This window comes from Symphalangus syndactylus, chromosome 22 (assembly GCF_028878055.3).
Source record: "Symphalangus syndactylus isolate Jambi chromosome 22, NHGRI_mSymSyn1-v2.1_pri, whole genome shotgun sequence".
NCBI classification, from domain to species: Eukaryota; Metazoa; Chordata; class Mammalia; order Primates; family Hylobatidae; genus Symphalangus; species Symphalangus syndactylus.
This window is the reverse complement of record NC_072444.2, coordinates 46,515,469-46,531,180: the sequence shown is the minus strand read 5'-3', so window position 1 is coordinate 46,531,180 and position 15,712 is coordinate 46,515,469. Positions and strand designations below refer to the sequence as shown.

The 15,712-nt window shown below is 42.8% G+C and overlaps 1 protein-coding gene across 5 annotated transcripts in view; it reads left to right on the top strand.

Moving 5' to 3' along the window:
* CNTNAP5 (contactin associated protein family member 5) overlaps positions 1 to 15,712 on the top strand; it is an 884,209-nt gene that overhangs the window by 491,739 nt on the left and 376,758 nt on the right. For all 5 annotated transcript variants that reach the window (XM_055262660.1, XM_055262659.1, XM_055262661.1 and 2 more), the window contains exon 10: positions 1,153 to 1,324. In XM_055262660.1, coding sequence (XP_055118635.1) covers positions 1,153 to 1,324 — 172 coding nt within the window. The remainder of the gene's footprint in view (positions 1 to 1,152; positions 1,325 to 15,712) is intronic.

Genomic DNA, 15,712 nt, shown 5'->3' with positions numbered 1-15,712 from the left:
CCCCTCCCTCAGTTGAAGAAGCGTTCTTAGAGGCAAGTTTTAAGGGACTCTGGGTTTAGAAGGTGAAGATTTATCAGTGATTTGAACAGTGTTTAAACAAACGCCCCATGCGTAGACTGTAAACTTAAGGAAGGTGAAAAATGAGTTTCAGTAATAATAGTCAACTTACATAAATTCTCTCTACAGCTTCAATTAGAAGTTGTAGCATCTCTCTTCATTTTATAGTGTGCCTGTGAGCTGTTAACCAGCTGCTGGGCTTCAGCCCAGCAGTGACTGTCTATTAGAGATGGCTGAAATAATTCCCAGTTATTTATGGGTTATTACCACGTTTCAAGCTTGCATTCCCATATGCTCTGAACCTATTAAAGCCATTGGAATGGAGTTCGTAAGGAGCACAAGCACTCATATACCTGCAAGGCTCTATACCTATCTTAATGAGAAGTAGATATGCCCTGGTTGCAAGCTACACTAAATCAGTGTATTTTTTTTTTAAGAACATCCTTTAAAAAGGTATAGTATTAACCTTTCCCATATGCTATTACAGCCCTAAAATGACATGCATTTAAATCCTTAGCTCCTTCTAAAACCAGCAAAACATCTGATTTTGCTTTGCACATCACGTCAAAATTCCAGTTACACTCCTGTGTGTACCTTTCTCAGGAACTAAGCCTGTTAATGCTAACAATTAACCAGACAATTACTCTGCTGCCATCCTTACCCAAAGCGTAATTTCCTTTGAAAGTGTAATTCAGAATTGAATTGTGCATTTAGATATGTGTTTCAAGACAGAACCAAAATTCTGAAGTAGCTATAATACGTTTCTTCCTTGGGATGAGTTAAGGATGCCATATAAAAGAATAGCAAATAGCTTACCAATGGAAAAAAAAAAAAGTAAGAAGGAGACACATGTTACAGTATTGGTATTCCCTTTGCCACGCTTTTTATTTTCTCTACAGTGATGGAGTATGCCTTATTTTGTACCAATTCTGTCCCCTCCCTGAGAATGCTAGGATTTACAACAAAAAGGGTGTGCACTGCTGTGAATGAGAAAGCACCAAAATAATTAGATCTCAAGGTCTTCCATCAATAGGTCGCCAAAGCAATGACGGATCATTTCAGCATTCTTCTTCATCTTTTTTCTCTGTCCCACAGGGTGCCCCGACAGTCTCACCGATTCCCAATGTTTAAATCCCATTAAGGCTTTCCAAGGCTGCATGAGGCTCATCTTTATTGATAACCAGCCCAAGGACCTCATTTCAGTTCAGCAAGGTTCCCTGGGGAATTTTAGTGATTTACACATTGATCTGTGTAGCATCAAAGACAGGTAATTATTGTCTCTTCTCCTCTGTTCTCCCACCTCCTTCCCATTCTCACTGTTCTAAATATGAGTTTCTTTAAGCAAAATTCTAATCCACCAACATTAGCCACATTAGACATAATTGAGTTGCCTAATGGAAAATATTTCTGAAAGGATTTCAGGCCCAGAGAAAAATGGTTTAAATTAGTTGAGTCGCTCTTCATGTTGACTTGCAGTAAATGGGATATGCAAATTAAATCAAAATACAAATTTGTGAAAGGATTAAAATTTTATGCATAAACAACATTTGATTACTTTGAAGTTAAAGCAAAAAGGAGGAAGGAATTACTTCTCTCCTAAACCATTTCATTTTTCACTGCTGTGGGTGTCCTTTCTAACACAGGCAGATGAGCATCGGACCATCTGGGAAGTCTGCAACAGAGGTTCCCGAAATGCCCAATAACACACAACCACTCCTGGGTTTGGCTGGGTTTTGCTCTTACTGCCCCTACCACTGTTTCTCTGGCCCAGAGGAGATCAGAAAAACTCACTTTATCTCTCCAATTCCCCTGGGATCTGGCTCTTCTTATATTAGAAGTTTCTAAATGCAAAGACACACTGCAGAAAACCAAAGAGGATGGATTCTGAAGTTGCATCAAGATTTTCCATGTTCTTTTTCTTTCTTCTCCAGAGCCTACCTCCTTCATTCTTCTAGTTCTGCTCACCCTTGTCAAAATATCATTTATAGAATGGGTGAATAATAGCTGTTCAGTGCTTGCCTATGTGTTGATGCAGGGTCTCTGCTTATGTTTCATCAGGGAGTAAATTAGCCATTACAATAAAGTTAGATAAATGACCAAGAAATGCACCCTTATTTGTCAGACACACAGCAGCAGCAACTTAGTCTGACCCCGAGAATGAGGCCAAGAAGGTTTCAGAAGGTTATGCTGAGTTGAATCTTAAAGGAGAAGGCACTCGCAGGCTACACCAAGGTTGAGAGGGAAGGGAGATTGGCGTAGAAGCAGGAGAAAGCATGGATTGCAAGTATTTCATCAATTCAAAATACTTTTTTGGCATTTGAAATCTCTAATAGTTGAATTGGCAATATCTATTTTTCATAGTGGCATATAAAATAATGGTATATCTTACAATTAGTGGTGTCTTAGATTCAATAATATATAGCTCAGTAGGGATGGCAGGCCACAGTGGATGGTGCACCTGGGGTGAATATGTCCAGAGATGTGGGGCAGGACTAGTCAAGAAGAACTTTGTGTACCAGTGGGATTCGGTTTCATGGTCTTGGTGAGAACCATGGAGGAAGGTGGCTAGCTTTTCCTAGTAGAAAGAGTACTCAAGAAGAAGTGAGAAAGGTGGATTGGAAGAGAGCTGGCCCACAACTAGGCAGGTGACTGCCCCAGTTCAGGAGAGGAATAATGAATAGTAGCAGGTGCCTCTATTGAGGGGCACAGAAATCGGCCATGCAGTGCATAGTCTCTGCTAATGCTGAAATGAGCTGCGTAACTTGGTGAAACTTTACACGCATTTCTCTGTTAATATCACCATGCATAGGATCATCAAGAAATCAGGCAGATTTTCTGGCTCTTCTGCTTTGTTTTTTTTTCTGTTTGACTAGCTGAAAAAGTGGTAATAAAATATGTGCTTCATTAAAATGTGCTAATTTAGAGCTCAGAGAATAAAAGTTATCACAGGCGATGGTTGGCAACTATTGGCCAGACCAATAGTCTTCAGTAATGGCGAGGGAGAAGCATCCTACTTCATCAGCCAGTGCAGCCTCTTCCAAAGTGTTGATCAATACAGGGAACATTTATCAATAGGGGTATCTTATGCTACCTTAATTTTCAATCAAGCAAGCTCTCATTACTTTCAATTGCATGAAAGTCATTGCCGTGTACACTGCATCATTAGTTTTGTGTAATTGTAGTCTTGTATAATTGTATTACATACAATTGTGCTTTCGTTAATTATATAATAAGGGATTGTGTTTAGTTTCATGGGTAAATGGTAAGTTTTTCTTGATTTAGTAGGCACTGTGTCTAACAGAAGGGAAAGCTGGGGCAAGGGACAGTGTTTGAGTAGCTATTTCTTAAACTCATAATTAATGTTATCTGAAGACGGGCAGGAGTTAGAAGGGCAGGTGTTTTCTGAATTTCGTGTTTCATTTTTAATGTGTTAATCAACATGAGCTAGGTTTCGGGTTAATTACAAACTCTTTGCCTTCAAGGAGCTTGCTACTTGTTGGGAGAAAGGAGGGGAATAGGCTGGCAGTGGTTTTCCTTACCTGGATTCCTCTCTGGAAAGCCCACAGAGGACAGCCTGAGAATCTCTTCTTACTCTGAGACCCCTTCGCAGTCCCTTGTTACAGGCTGTAGAGACCCAGGCCTCCAACTGCCTCTTTGTGGTTGTCCTACCCCTTCTTTTTCTCTCTCAAAGTGAAGTGGGATCCCGCCCTGCCAGCTTTTCTCTTTTGCTGGCCCCAACCGGGCATCTTACATACTTAAAGGGTCTTAGTGTTAGTCACGTGGGAAAATCAGATATAAGACATCTAAAGCAGCATTCTGGCCAGGCACGGTGGCTCACGTCCGTAATTCCAGTACTTTGGGAGGCCAAGGAAGTCGGATTAACTGAAGTCAGAAGTTCGAGATCAGCCTGGCCAATATGGTAAAACCCTGTCTCTACTAAAAATACAAAAACTAGCCAGGCGTGGTGACACATGTCTGTAATCTCAGCTACTTGGGAGGCTGAGACAGGAGAATCCCTTGAACCCAGGAGATGGAGGTTTCAATGAGCCAAGATTATGCCACTACACTCCAGCCTGGGCAACAGAGCCAGACTCCATCTCAAAAATAAATAAATACATAAATAATAAAGTAGCATTCCTACCTGAGGCACAAATTGTTCCAAAATCTCAAGAGCTCCCTCCGGTGGAGGTCCTTTAAGCAACTTCGTTTTGAGGTGGTGCCTAAGACTCTGACATCTGCTGCCCAGTTTGCACTATTCACAAACCACCTTTGATACTTCATCCTGAGCAAAAGTTGAAAGGGTCTCTTCTCAGGGGTTAAGAAACTTTAACCAATGTGCATCTCAGGGATGGGCAGATTACCAAATCTTCTGGCTCCTGGGAGGAAAGGAGTTGGAAGAACTGGCCTTGTGCACAGCTCTGGAAGCAGGAAGGTGTTGGTGCTGGGCAGCTCCAGGGCCTGGCAGTCCATGGGCAGGATGGGAGAATGAAGCAGTAGGAATTAGAATAAGGCATTCCTGACACACACTGTGCCCTGTTCATGGTCCTTCTAAACCTCTAGGACACAGTGTGCAGCTGCTGCCCCTCTTTTGCAGGCCAAACCACCAGCCTCATAATCTCTACACCCTAAGCCCCTGTCCTTCATAATAACCATCTTTCTAGCCTCTTTGACTTGAAGTAGGCAAAACACAATAGTCTAAGCCAGTGGTCCCCAACCTTTTTGGCTTTCAGGGACTGGGGGCTTGGGGGTGGATGGTTTTAGGATGATTCAAACACACATTTATTGTGCACTTGATTTCCATTATTATTACATTGTAATATATAATAATTATGCAACTCACCATAATGCAAAGTCAGTGGGAGCCCTGAGCTTGTTTTCCTGCAACTAGATGGTCTCATCTGGGGGTGACTGAAGACAGTGACAGATCATCAGGCATTAGATTCTCATAAGGAATGTGCAACCTAGATCCCTCACATGCACAGTTCACAATAGGGTTTGTATGCCTGTGAGAATCTAATGCTGAAGTTGATCTGATAAGAGGAGGAGCTTAGGCAGTAATGTGAGTGACAAGGAGTGTCTGTAAGTACAGATGAAGCTTTGCTTGCTCACCTGACACTCACCTCCTGCTGTTGGTCCCAGTTCCTAAGAAGCCACGGACGAGTACTGGTTCTGGTTTGTGGCCCAGAGTTTGAGGACCCCTGGTCTAGGCTATCACAGAGAAAAGTCACTTTCAATAAGGCTTTATTAAGTGAACAGCTGTTGATACACCCTCTGTAGTTCTGTCTCATAGGTTGGCATTGAGCGAGAAAGTGAGACTGACTTACGTCTATCCCTGAGTAGGATATGATGCTGTAAAGGCTCTAGAAGCCCTGGGAGTCCAGGCACTAATATCTCCACTTTCTAAAAGGGGAAAGCTAAGACCTGCAGACGTATGTTCAGTGTTCTCAAGGTCCCACAGGGCTGAAATTATGATCAAGAGTCAAGCACTGTGAGTATTCTCTCCTTGGTACTATCTAGCAAAGAGGCACTGATCTGGAAAAGGCAGTCACTCTGTGTCTGTGGCTCTAAATGTGTAACCCCATTTTCCGATTGTTGACCTAAAAGGAAAAAGCTGATGCAAAATTAATATAAGTAGAGTGTTCATTTGGGCCGAGCTTGCTTGAGGCAATCCAGGAGCACAGATTCAAGTTGCCCTGAATAGACACTCGGATTAGCAGCCGTTGCAACTGGGTTTCTAAAGGCAAATGTGAAGACCAGGAGTGAACTGATATAAAGTTCTTCCAGGAATTCTCAATGGTTTACAGTTTACAGATTTGATTAGTGATTGGCTATATATTGTTAAGCTGTAGGGTGTGGGTTACAGTGTGTCCAGTGCAACATTATTAGGTTAATAACAAGCAGTTCCAAGAGATGAGTACGCAGCTCAAAGTGGGGGTGTAGAGTATGACTGGGGTGTCATTTTAATGTTTTATTGGCCTGATAAGTAAAAGGATTTGCATTCCTCACATAAAAGTTGTTTTCTTTTCTCATGCTCAACCAGATTGAATTTTTAAGAATATGCAATATGTCAGATGCTTTGTAACATTTATGTGCCTAATGCAATTCCATCTATGAGGGGACGTTCAGAGTGGCATGCAATGTCTAGCAGGGTCTGAGTGGAGTAAGGTGACCTGGGTTCAAAGAGTCTTTGCCCCATATCCATGTAGATGATTCTCACTCAATTCCAGGAGCCATGTCCAGTCCTATGAGGTTCAAGATCCAGGACAGGAGAGACAGATTAGCAAATGCTGTCCAAGAGTATCAACAGGAGATAGGCTCCAAGGTGTGAAGCCAAACCAGGAGGGAAAAACAGGGATGCTGATGAGGAAGATGTCTGAGGTGGGGAGAAGCAGAGGCCATACCTGTGAAAAATCCAGAATCCCGGTGCAGGTGGCAGCAGCTTTGAGAAGCAGCAGGACACATTTAAACCCACCCCGCCCACAGTCTGAGATGTGACACATATTGTTTAAACTTTTGTCCATGTTTTCCCTTTTGCAAAACCAGGATCACAAAAGCTACGTTTGTGCTAAGAGTTGAATGAGAGAGTGCGAGAAAAATGAGAGAGTGCGAGAAGTCAGGTGTTCAATTGCGTGACTGGAATGCGGTAGATGCTCAGTAAACGTTCACTGTGTTAATTCCTCTGGCCAAAGGTTTGCCACTTCTCTAGTTTCCAAGGGGAGAGAAGAGGCTTAAGTGCCCCCAATCCCCACTGTTGCAAGTGATCCTCAGTAGTTTCTGGGGTGATTCCCATGTGAATATTTCACATGCGTCCCTCCTCCCAAATCAGTCTGCTTTGTGACTCCCCTTGGACTTTGGTCCCACTTTTTCAGAGGACCTGCCCCTCAGGGCCACCAGACATGGCCCATTAGGAAAGCACTCATTAATTTGGGTGCCAAGGTTGTGGTCTTCAGATTTTCCTAAAGCATTAGTCTCAAGATCAGGACTAGAATGAGCCTAGAGAGTAAACTTTAAGGAGACCCCTACTTCTAGGGTCATGCATGTGTGGATCCTGCATTTGCAGAAACCTGAGAGTGAGGGCCTCTTTAAATCTTATAGGCAAATTGGAGCATTTTAACATCAGAATCACCAGAAGTGCTTGTTAAAACACAAATTTCTGGGAGTAGAGCCTGGAAATTTGCATTTCTAAGAAATTCCTGGGTGATGCTGCTACTACTGGGCTGGCCTGGTGGCCATACTTTGAGAACCATGCTGTAAAGCTTCTGCTCCTGGAGGATGTGGAATTGTGTGGAATCTGCAAAGCTGATGTGGGTGTGGAGGAGAGGGATGGTTCCTGCCCGACCTAGGACCTCAAGCAGCTACTCTCCTGGCCAGAGTCTCTCTGAAAAGTTTTTCAGCTCCCTCAAAGTCCCAAAGTCCCTTTCTCCAAAGAGGTGTTGAAATCAGCCCAAGGGATGCTGCAGGAGGCCACTGAGTTTCTTCCACGTCTGAGCTTTCCTGATCTTCCTCTCTCAGCTCCTCCTCTGCTTCCCACTACAAACAAAGCCTTCTTGAATAACAAGGAAAATGATCAGAACCTCTGGTATGCCTCAGTGAGGAGTATTTTGGCTGGAGGAAAGTGTGGTTCTAGAACAGCTACAGCTGCTGACAAGCATAACTGTTTGTTGTGAGGTACCCCTGAATGTCGCAGCTGGATCTTTCCTTCTAAAACACTTCACAGCCTGCGGGTGGTGGTGGTGCCTATATAATAGGAGTGACTCCACCTCTCCCCAATCTTGCTTAAAAAACTTTATAAAGATTGATGGACACTCTTTTGCAGCAACATGGATGGTACTTAAGTGAAACAAATCAGATACAAGAAGACAAATATTGCATGTTTTCACTTATAAGTGGGAGCTAAGTAACATGAGACACATGGACTTAGAGAGTGTGGAATGATAGGCAATGGAAAAGTGAGGGAGTTGGAGTGGGGTGGATAATGAGAAATTACTTAATGGGTTTGTTATTGGATAGGGGTCCCGATCCAAACCTCCAGAGAGAGTTCTTGGATCTCGCACAATAAAAAATTTGGAGTGACTCCATGGAGTAAAGTGAAAGCAAGTTTATTAAGATAGTAAAGGAACAGAAGAATGGCTACTCCATAGGCAGAACAGTGGCATGGGCCGCTTTACTGAGTACGCTCATAGTTATTTCTTGATTATATGCTAAACAAGAGGTAGATTATTAATGAGTTTTTCAGGAAAGGGACAGACAATTCCAAGAACTGAGGGTTCTTGCCCTTTTTAGACCATATAAAGTAACTTCCAGACATTGCCATGGCATTTATAAACTGCCATGTAAACTCCATCACCACTGTATTTTCTCCCACACACATTCATTTAAGAAAGCCAGGTGCGGTGGCTCACGCCTATAATCCCAGGACTTTGGGAGGCCGAGGCGGGCGGATCATGATGTCAGGAGATCAAGACCATCCTGGCCAACATGGTGAAACCTCGTCTCTACTGAAACACACACACACACACAAAATGTAATGAGCAATGAGGACGAGCAGAGATCACTTTCATCTTGACTTGGTGGGTTTTGGCCGGCTTCTTTACTGGATCCTGTTTTATCAGTAGGGTCTTTATGACTTGTATCTTGTGACATGAGTCCTGTTGACTTCCTGTCTCATCCTGTGACTAAGAATGCCTAATCTCTTGGGAATGCAGTTCAATATGTCTCAGCCTTATTTTACCCAGCCCCTATTCAAGACAGTTGCTCTGGTTCGAAAGCCTCTGACAGGTTCAACGTACGTTGTTCTGGTGATAGATATCCTAAAAGACTTAACTTGACCACTAAGCAATCTATGCATGTAGCAAAATTACAATTGAATCTCATAACCTATACATATAAAAAAATGATTAGACAGACTGATTTCATATGGCCTTCTGGTGCCCACCAGGGACTTGGATGGTCACCTGGCTCATTCCTTCATCATTTCCTCATACAGTGATGCTACTGTGGAAGATCCGAGGAGATCCCCCAGCTCTGGTTGTGCACGGGAGGAAATGGAGGCGACATAGAGGGTGGCAAAGCCAGATATGGAAGCAGGGTGCTGTTCCTGTGGTCTTTGCTTTTGCATCCTATGGAGACTTTTTGCTGTAATCCTTTCTAAAATTAAACCACTTACTTTTTCCAAAGAGGAGATCGCATGTGGAGCACTGCATTACATTTCTTGTGGCAAATAAGTTATGAAATGTAGCTTCTCCCTCCATCACCACTGTATTTTCTCCCACACACATTCATTTAAGAAAGCCAGGTGTGGTGGCTCACGCCTGTAATCTCAGCACTTTGGGAGGCCAAGGTGGGTGGATCACAAGGTCAGGACATGGAGACCATCTTGGCCAACATGGTGAAACTACGTCTCTACTGAAATACAAAAAAAAAAAAAAATTAGCTGGGTGTGGTGGTGCATGCCTGTAATCCCAGCTACTCTGGAGGCTGAGGCATGAGAATCTCTTGAACCCAGGAGGCGGAGGTTGCAGTGAGCCGAGATCATGCCACTGCACTCCAGAGTGCAGACAGAGCAAGACTCCTTCTCAAAAACAAAAACAAAAACAAAAAAAAGAAAAGAAAGAAAAAAGAAAAAGAAAGCATCTACTGAACTCTCCGGTCAAAATTCTTACCTTGTTGGTTCAGGGTTTGGAGTACAGTAAACACTGAGAGTTGGCAAGCATTACGTTGGATCACCTCCCATAAACAGACTCTTGCTAAAAACCCACCCTGTGTGTGGGAGCTTGTTAAAAACAGTGGGTAATATAAAAAGATTACATTGCGTGGTAATACATATGTTTTAGTCCTTCTCTAAAATTGAAAGCCTTTACATTGGGCGCCAGAAAAGCCATTGGAAGGGCAATGCCCACACAATCTGAGCTTCTAACTCTGAAGTGAGAAATGTTACAATATGCTGTTCTCCCTTAACTCATGGGATGGGGCCAAAATCAAAACAAGATCACTTCTGCTTTACTATTTATCATTTGTGGTCTATTTCACAGAGGGGAAAAAAGTTATATTTTATGTAACACTTACTGAGCAAACATTCTTAAATGTTATTTTGTTTAATCCTCTCCATAGTCTGCAAGGCCTACCAAGTGGGTTCTCAAAGTATGGCCCCCAGGACTGCAGCATCGGTGTCACCTGGCAACTTGTTAGGAATGCAAGTCTCAGACAGCAACCCAATTCTACTACATCAGAAATGCGGGGTGGGGGCGGGGACATCTGTGTTTTAATCCTCCTCCAGGTAACTAGGATGCAAACTCAAATTTGAGAAACACCGTGTTGTTCGGTTATCGCCGTTTTCTAGATAAGACAACCAATTCTTAGAGAGGTTCAGTGACTGCCAAGGTCATTTCTTAGTATTTGGAAAAACCATGATTCGAATTCAGGTTTTGCTGATTCCTCAGTGTATATAAATATGGAAAGCCTGTTATCAAAAGGCCAGAGAAAGAGGAGACATGGGCTTGGGTAGCCAGAGCAGGCCAAGGAGGGGCTACAGAGGAAGCAGCACTTCCTGAAGAACTTGACCAGCAGGTTGGATTTAGGGAGGTCAAGGAGGGGTGCTCCAGGGGCTCTCATGTAGAGAGTGTAAAGCTGGGGTTGGGAAGGGGTGCGGTGCTGAATGTCTGTTTGCCCATATTGGAAGGGCTGTCTTGGCAGCAGTGGATGCAAGAGAACTGAAATCAGAACTGGAGTAAACTTGCCAGCGCACAAAACAGTTTAAAACTTGAGAGACCAGCCACATTAATAGTGAATCTTTAAATAATGCTTACTGTGGGCCAGGACAGTGTGACAATGTGTGTGTGTGTGTGTGTGTGTGGGTGACAGAGAGAGAGAGACAGAGAGAGACTAATCTTCACCACAATGTTGTGAGGTTAATATTATTAACTCCATTTTACACACAATAAATTGGAGGCACAGAGGCACTAAGTAATTTGCCCAAGGTCACACAGACTATGTGGTAGAGCCTGGCTGCAACTCATGGAGTCTATTTGGAGAGATTAGGCCTGTCCTGGCACTGTGCTACTTCTAACCCTACTGTGGGAAAGTGCCCTGTATTCTTCGGCAGGATTGTGAAGTGGAAAATGAGGCATTTTTGTCTTGCATTAAAATCACAAAGGTGGTTGTATTAAAGCAGGAAGAGAAGGGCTATGGAGCACCTCGGTGCCTCATGGGTTATCATCCCTATCCTCGTAGCTCACTGTCACTATCTCCTAAAGAACACACTGAGATAGACGCAGAACGAGCTCAGGGCTCCCGTGAGACACTGGGCTTGATCTAGTTCTTTGAGCTGATTGGGGAATAGAAGAACCTGGGAACTTGCCGGGAATGACTGTCTTGAGGAGATAGGCTTCAAGCTGATTTTGTAAAGGTGTTCAATCTGGAACTGCCAAGAAAAAGGACTGATTCATTTCTCTACTTCTTTAATGAGGATTTCCTTCCCCCATCTATCTCACACCTGTTTGAATCTCAGAAAAGAAGAGGGTTTTGGAGAAAGGGGAAACCCGGATTTGATTAGAAATAAGCAACCTTGAACAAGTGCATCTGTGTCCTTTTACAAACCTCATCTCTATCATCACTTGTTTTTACAAGAAAAGTGGATTATTATCTTGATGAAATGGTCCTTCTTCACCTGTGCATATGGACGGGCACAAAAGAGCCTTTATTCATGGAAAACGCAGAGGGCTGAGCAAGCCAGGATGGCACTTCATTCTGGCCCATCAGATGGTGTTGAGAATCCTTCCCCACCAACTGGTAATCTGACATACTGATGCTGAAAACGAAGCCAGAACAATGAGCCAGGTGAATTATCACAAGCACTTCCAAAGATGAGGAGTTCATTCCAAGTGCTGTATTTATGCGATTGAGGTATGACATGCATGTCAACGTATCAGGAAGAAAATGTCTACAAAGTCCCCAGGGCTCTGGATATCTGTCCTGAGATATACTGGCTTAGAAATTCAGATGTTTTAGGCCAGGCGCAGTGGCTCATGCCTATAATCCCAGCACTTTGGGAGACCCAGTTTGGTGGAGACCAGGAGTTCGAGACCAGCCCGTCCAACACAGCGAAACCCCGTCTCTACTAAAATACAAAAATTATCCAGGCATGGTGGCACACCCCTGTAATCCCAGCTGATGGGGAGGCTGAGACATGAGAATCACTTGAACCCAGGATGTAGAGGTTGCAGTGAGCAAAGATCATGCCACTGCACTCCAGCCTGGGTGACACAGTGTGTGAGACTCTGTCAGAAAGAAAGAGAGAGACAGAGAAAGAGAGACTGTCAGAAAAGAAAGAAAGAAAGAAGAAAGAAAGAAAGAAAGAAAGAAAGAAAGAAAGAAAGAAAGAAAGAAAGAAAGAAAGAAAAAGAAATTTAAATGTTTTAGATGACAGAGTAGCAAAGGAGACTTTCTATCTAGATAGAAACGTGAGAAAAAGGTTTAGATTCTCAAGCCACTTATGTGAAGCAGAGAACATTCCTAAATTAATGAAAAGAATAAAGAGATTCCTTGGTATTGATTCCTTTACATGATTGATATCTCAGTAAGCCTTCATCCAACATCCCGATAAGAGCCTTCCATCTGTTTCTCACGTTCTCTAAAGAGCACTCCCTTCTACACAGCCAATGTCACATTAATTTTTTCCTCATTTACATTGATGTCCACTCATGGGGGCTGTGAGGCGAAGCACCTGAAGCCTTTGGACGCTGTTTTTCCGTGGTCCAAAAGCATTAATCGATGGCCCATTATAAGCGCCATTTATAGACACAGTTGGAAGAGAAAAGGAGTATAATATGTTTTCAGTTGGGAAAAAGGCAGGTCTGACCTGCAGTAAAAGGTTCTCACCTGTGTCTGCAGTGAAATATAAATTTAAAATTAGCTCTATGCTACTTACATTTTGAATTAAGATATTTCATAGGAAGTTCATAGGATTCCAATTAGGCCTTGTGAGTTTGATTGTGACATGGACTTCTGAAGGCCAAACTGATACTCCTGCATCTGTATCACAGGCATGGGCAGCATCATAGATGCCATCCACTTTAACACTTAAAATGCCCAAAGGGAGCATCAGTCTCCCTGGTTGTCACCTGAGAAAACTGATATTCACATAAATCTACTAACTTGCCTCAAAATGGAATCAGACTCAGAATTTTAAGGTGGGAAAGCCCGTGCTGTTTATATTTTAGCCCAATCTTGGACACAATGAATATGTAACTTCTTTGTATCTTAGCTCCCCTAGTTGTCAAATATAGATAACATGTTATAACTGCAAGGTGTTAAACAAAAGCAAGGCGATATTATTCCTGCCTGCCTCTTGGAATTTTGGCAAGGATTGACTGAGATCGGAAAGAAAAGTTCTTCAAGTTAAAAGCAAGAGAGACAGAAATGGATATGGATGGGGTTCGCCGGGCGCGGTGGCTCACGCTTGTAATCCCAGCACTTTGGGAGGCCGAGGCGGGCGGATCACGAGGTCAGGAGATCGAGACCACGGTGAAACCCCGTCTCTACTAAAAATACAAAAAAATTAGCCAGGCATAGTGGCGGGCGCCTGTAGTCCCAGCTACTCGGAGAGGCTGAGGCAGGAGAATGGCGTGAACCCGGGAGGCGGAGCTTGCAGTGAGCCCAGAGCGCGCCACTGCACTCCAGCCTGGGAGACAGAGCAAGACTCCGTCTCAAAAAAAAAAAAAAAAAAAAAGAAATGGATGGGGTTCTGTGTATATCAGCAGGCCAGGTTTTAGAAAACCCATACACAGGCAGAAAACGATGGCATTTCTCTGAATAATTTACCTACATACATAACCTATTTTATTTTTTAGACAAGTGATTAATGTTTTCACTTGATTCAAGTTACAGATGCGAAATCTTCCCTCTAGTTTTAGCTTCATCTTAAAAATATCTCTTGGACATGATTTACTAGGCCCATTGCAGGGCTCTTCTCTCCTAATTCTGGGAGTACTGTAGACCTAGCAGTAGATATCTCAACACCTGAGAAATGCAAAGGGAACACACAAAGCTAAAACAGAGAGTTAATTGAGAGAATGTAGATTAAGTTGGATTTTATGTCTTGCCAAATTTTAGTCTCTAAACTCGTGTGATGTCTAGTACATCCAGAACACCATTAACTTTATTATGACAAAATGTTAGAATCACCTTGCTACCTGCTTTTATCCATGCTGAAAAATATAATTGTGACTATAATAATTAGGTAGGGGGCTATCCCTGCTTTGGATATGGAAATCTTCTCAGATGTGGTTCCTAAGTAACTCTAGGTTTATAGGTTTGATCAAATCATTGTATTGATAATTATAAAACCCTACACTCTGAAATGAGAATTGTTTGTATCAACATTAGCATTTGTGTATGCACATAGCTGTGTATGTGTTCACACGCAATATGATACTAGCCCGTGAATCCTGATGCACACTTCTAGGTCCTACTAACTGAGAGACTGCCTGTGCTCTGCTAATATTCCTCTGTGACCTAGTCATTCATTTATGAAATTTTCCTTGTATGCTTACTCTGTGCCAGACACATTTCTTTGCCTGAAGATCCAAAAGTGAGCAAAACAGAGAGTTTTTGATCTTATAGCCATGTCATTGATTTTCCCTGCTCTGATCTTCCTTGGATCAGGAATCTGCTTTTTTTTAGTATTATGAATCATTCATTCATACATTCTTTCATCTCTTGTGTTTGGAACCTTTCTGCTGTGCCAGGTGCTGGGTAGAAGCTGAGGATATACTTGAGTGCCAACCACAGTAGACAATCTCTAACTTCAGAAAGCTCCATGAAAGGACACACATTTGAACCAAATAATCATGGAAATAAACATATATGCTCCCAAATACCATGAGTGTCCTCATGCACATAAATAGAGCACCAGGAGAGAACCTGAGAGGAAGGCCACTTCATACTGCAGAGGGAGAAGCATGCCAGGAAAGGGGATGTGAGGGGATGTGGACATTGTTATCTTCAGGCTCTACAAAAGCATCTGTACAGAGGTCGCTGCAAACTTTTCTCAGTGACTTTCTCAGAGCTTTGTCCTCTCCATGGCTTTCTAGGAACCTCTGGCTGATGACTCTGATCTCCACATTCTGTGTGTGTCCTCTGCTTAAATCCCTGTTTGGTGTGGAGACTTACAGGATAAGAAGTGCAAAATTCCGCTTTTTTTTTTTTTTTTGGTGAGAAGAAGTTTTTTCACTAGTGTTTTCGCTGAAAACAAATTCCCCACATTTTCCCAAAACGTGTGTGCTGGAAATTCCTGTCTGCCATTAATACCACTCTCTTGTTCTCCTCCCACCACCCCCCATCCCTTCCCTGGCTGCCACAGTTAAAGGGTTAGGCGTCTAGTAATTCAATTCTAATAGTATATAGGCTACACCCCTACACTTAAAAAAATATGAAAAAAAGTCAGCCTACTCAAAATAAACACCGGTGTAAAGGTGGGACTGATATTTCAGCTAGCAATTTGGTAAATCCCAAGAATCTGAAAGTGACAAAAGGAATATGCATTTTAAAGGTCATTCCAATTACCATGCTTACTCATGTTGAGCTGAAACTCTGGAGTTTATGTGAGAAGACCCACGCACTGGGGGGATAAATGAGAACATGTGGTTGGGAGAAACTT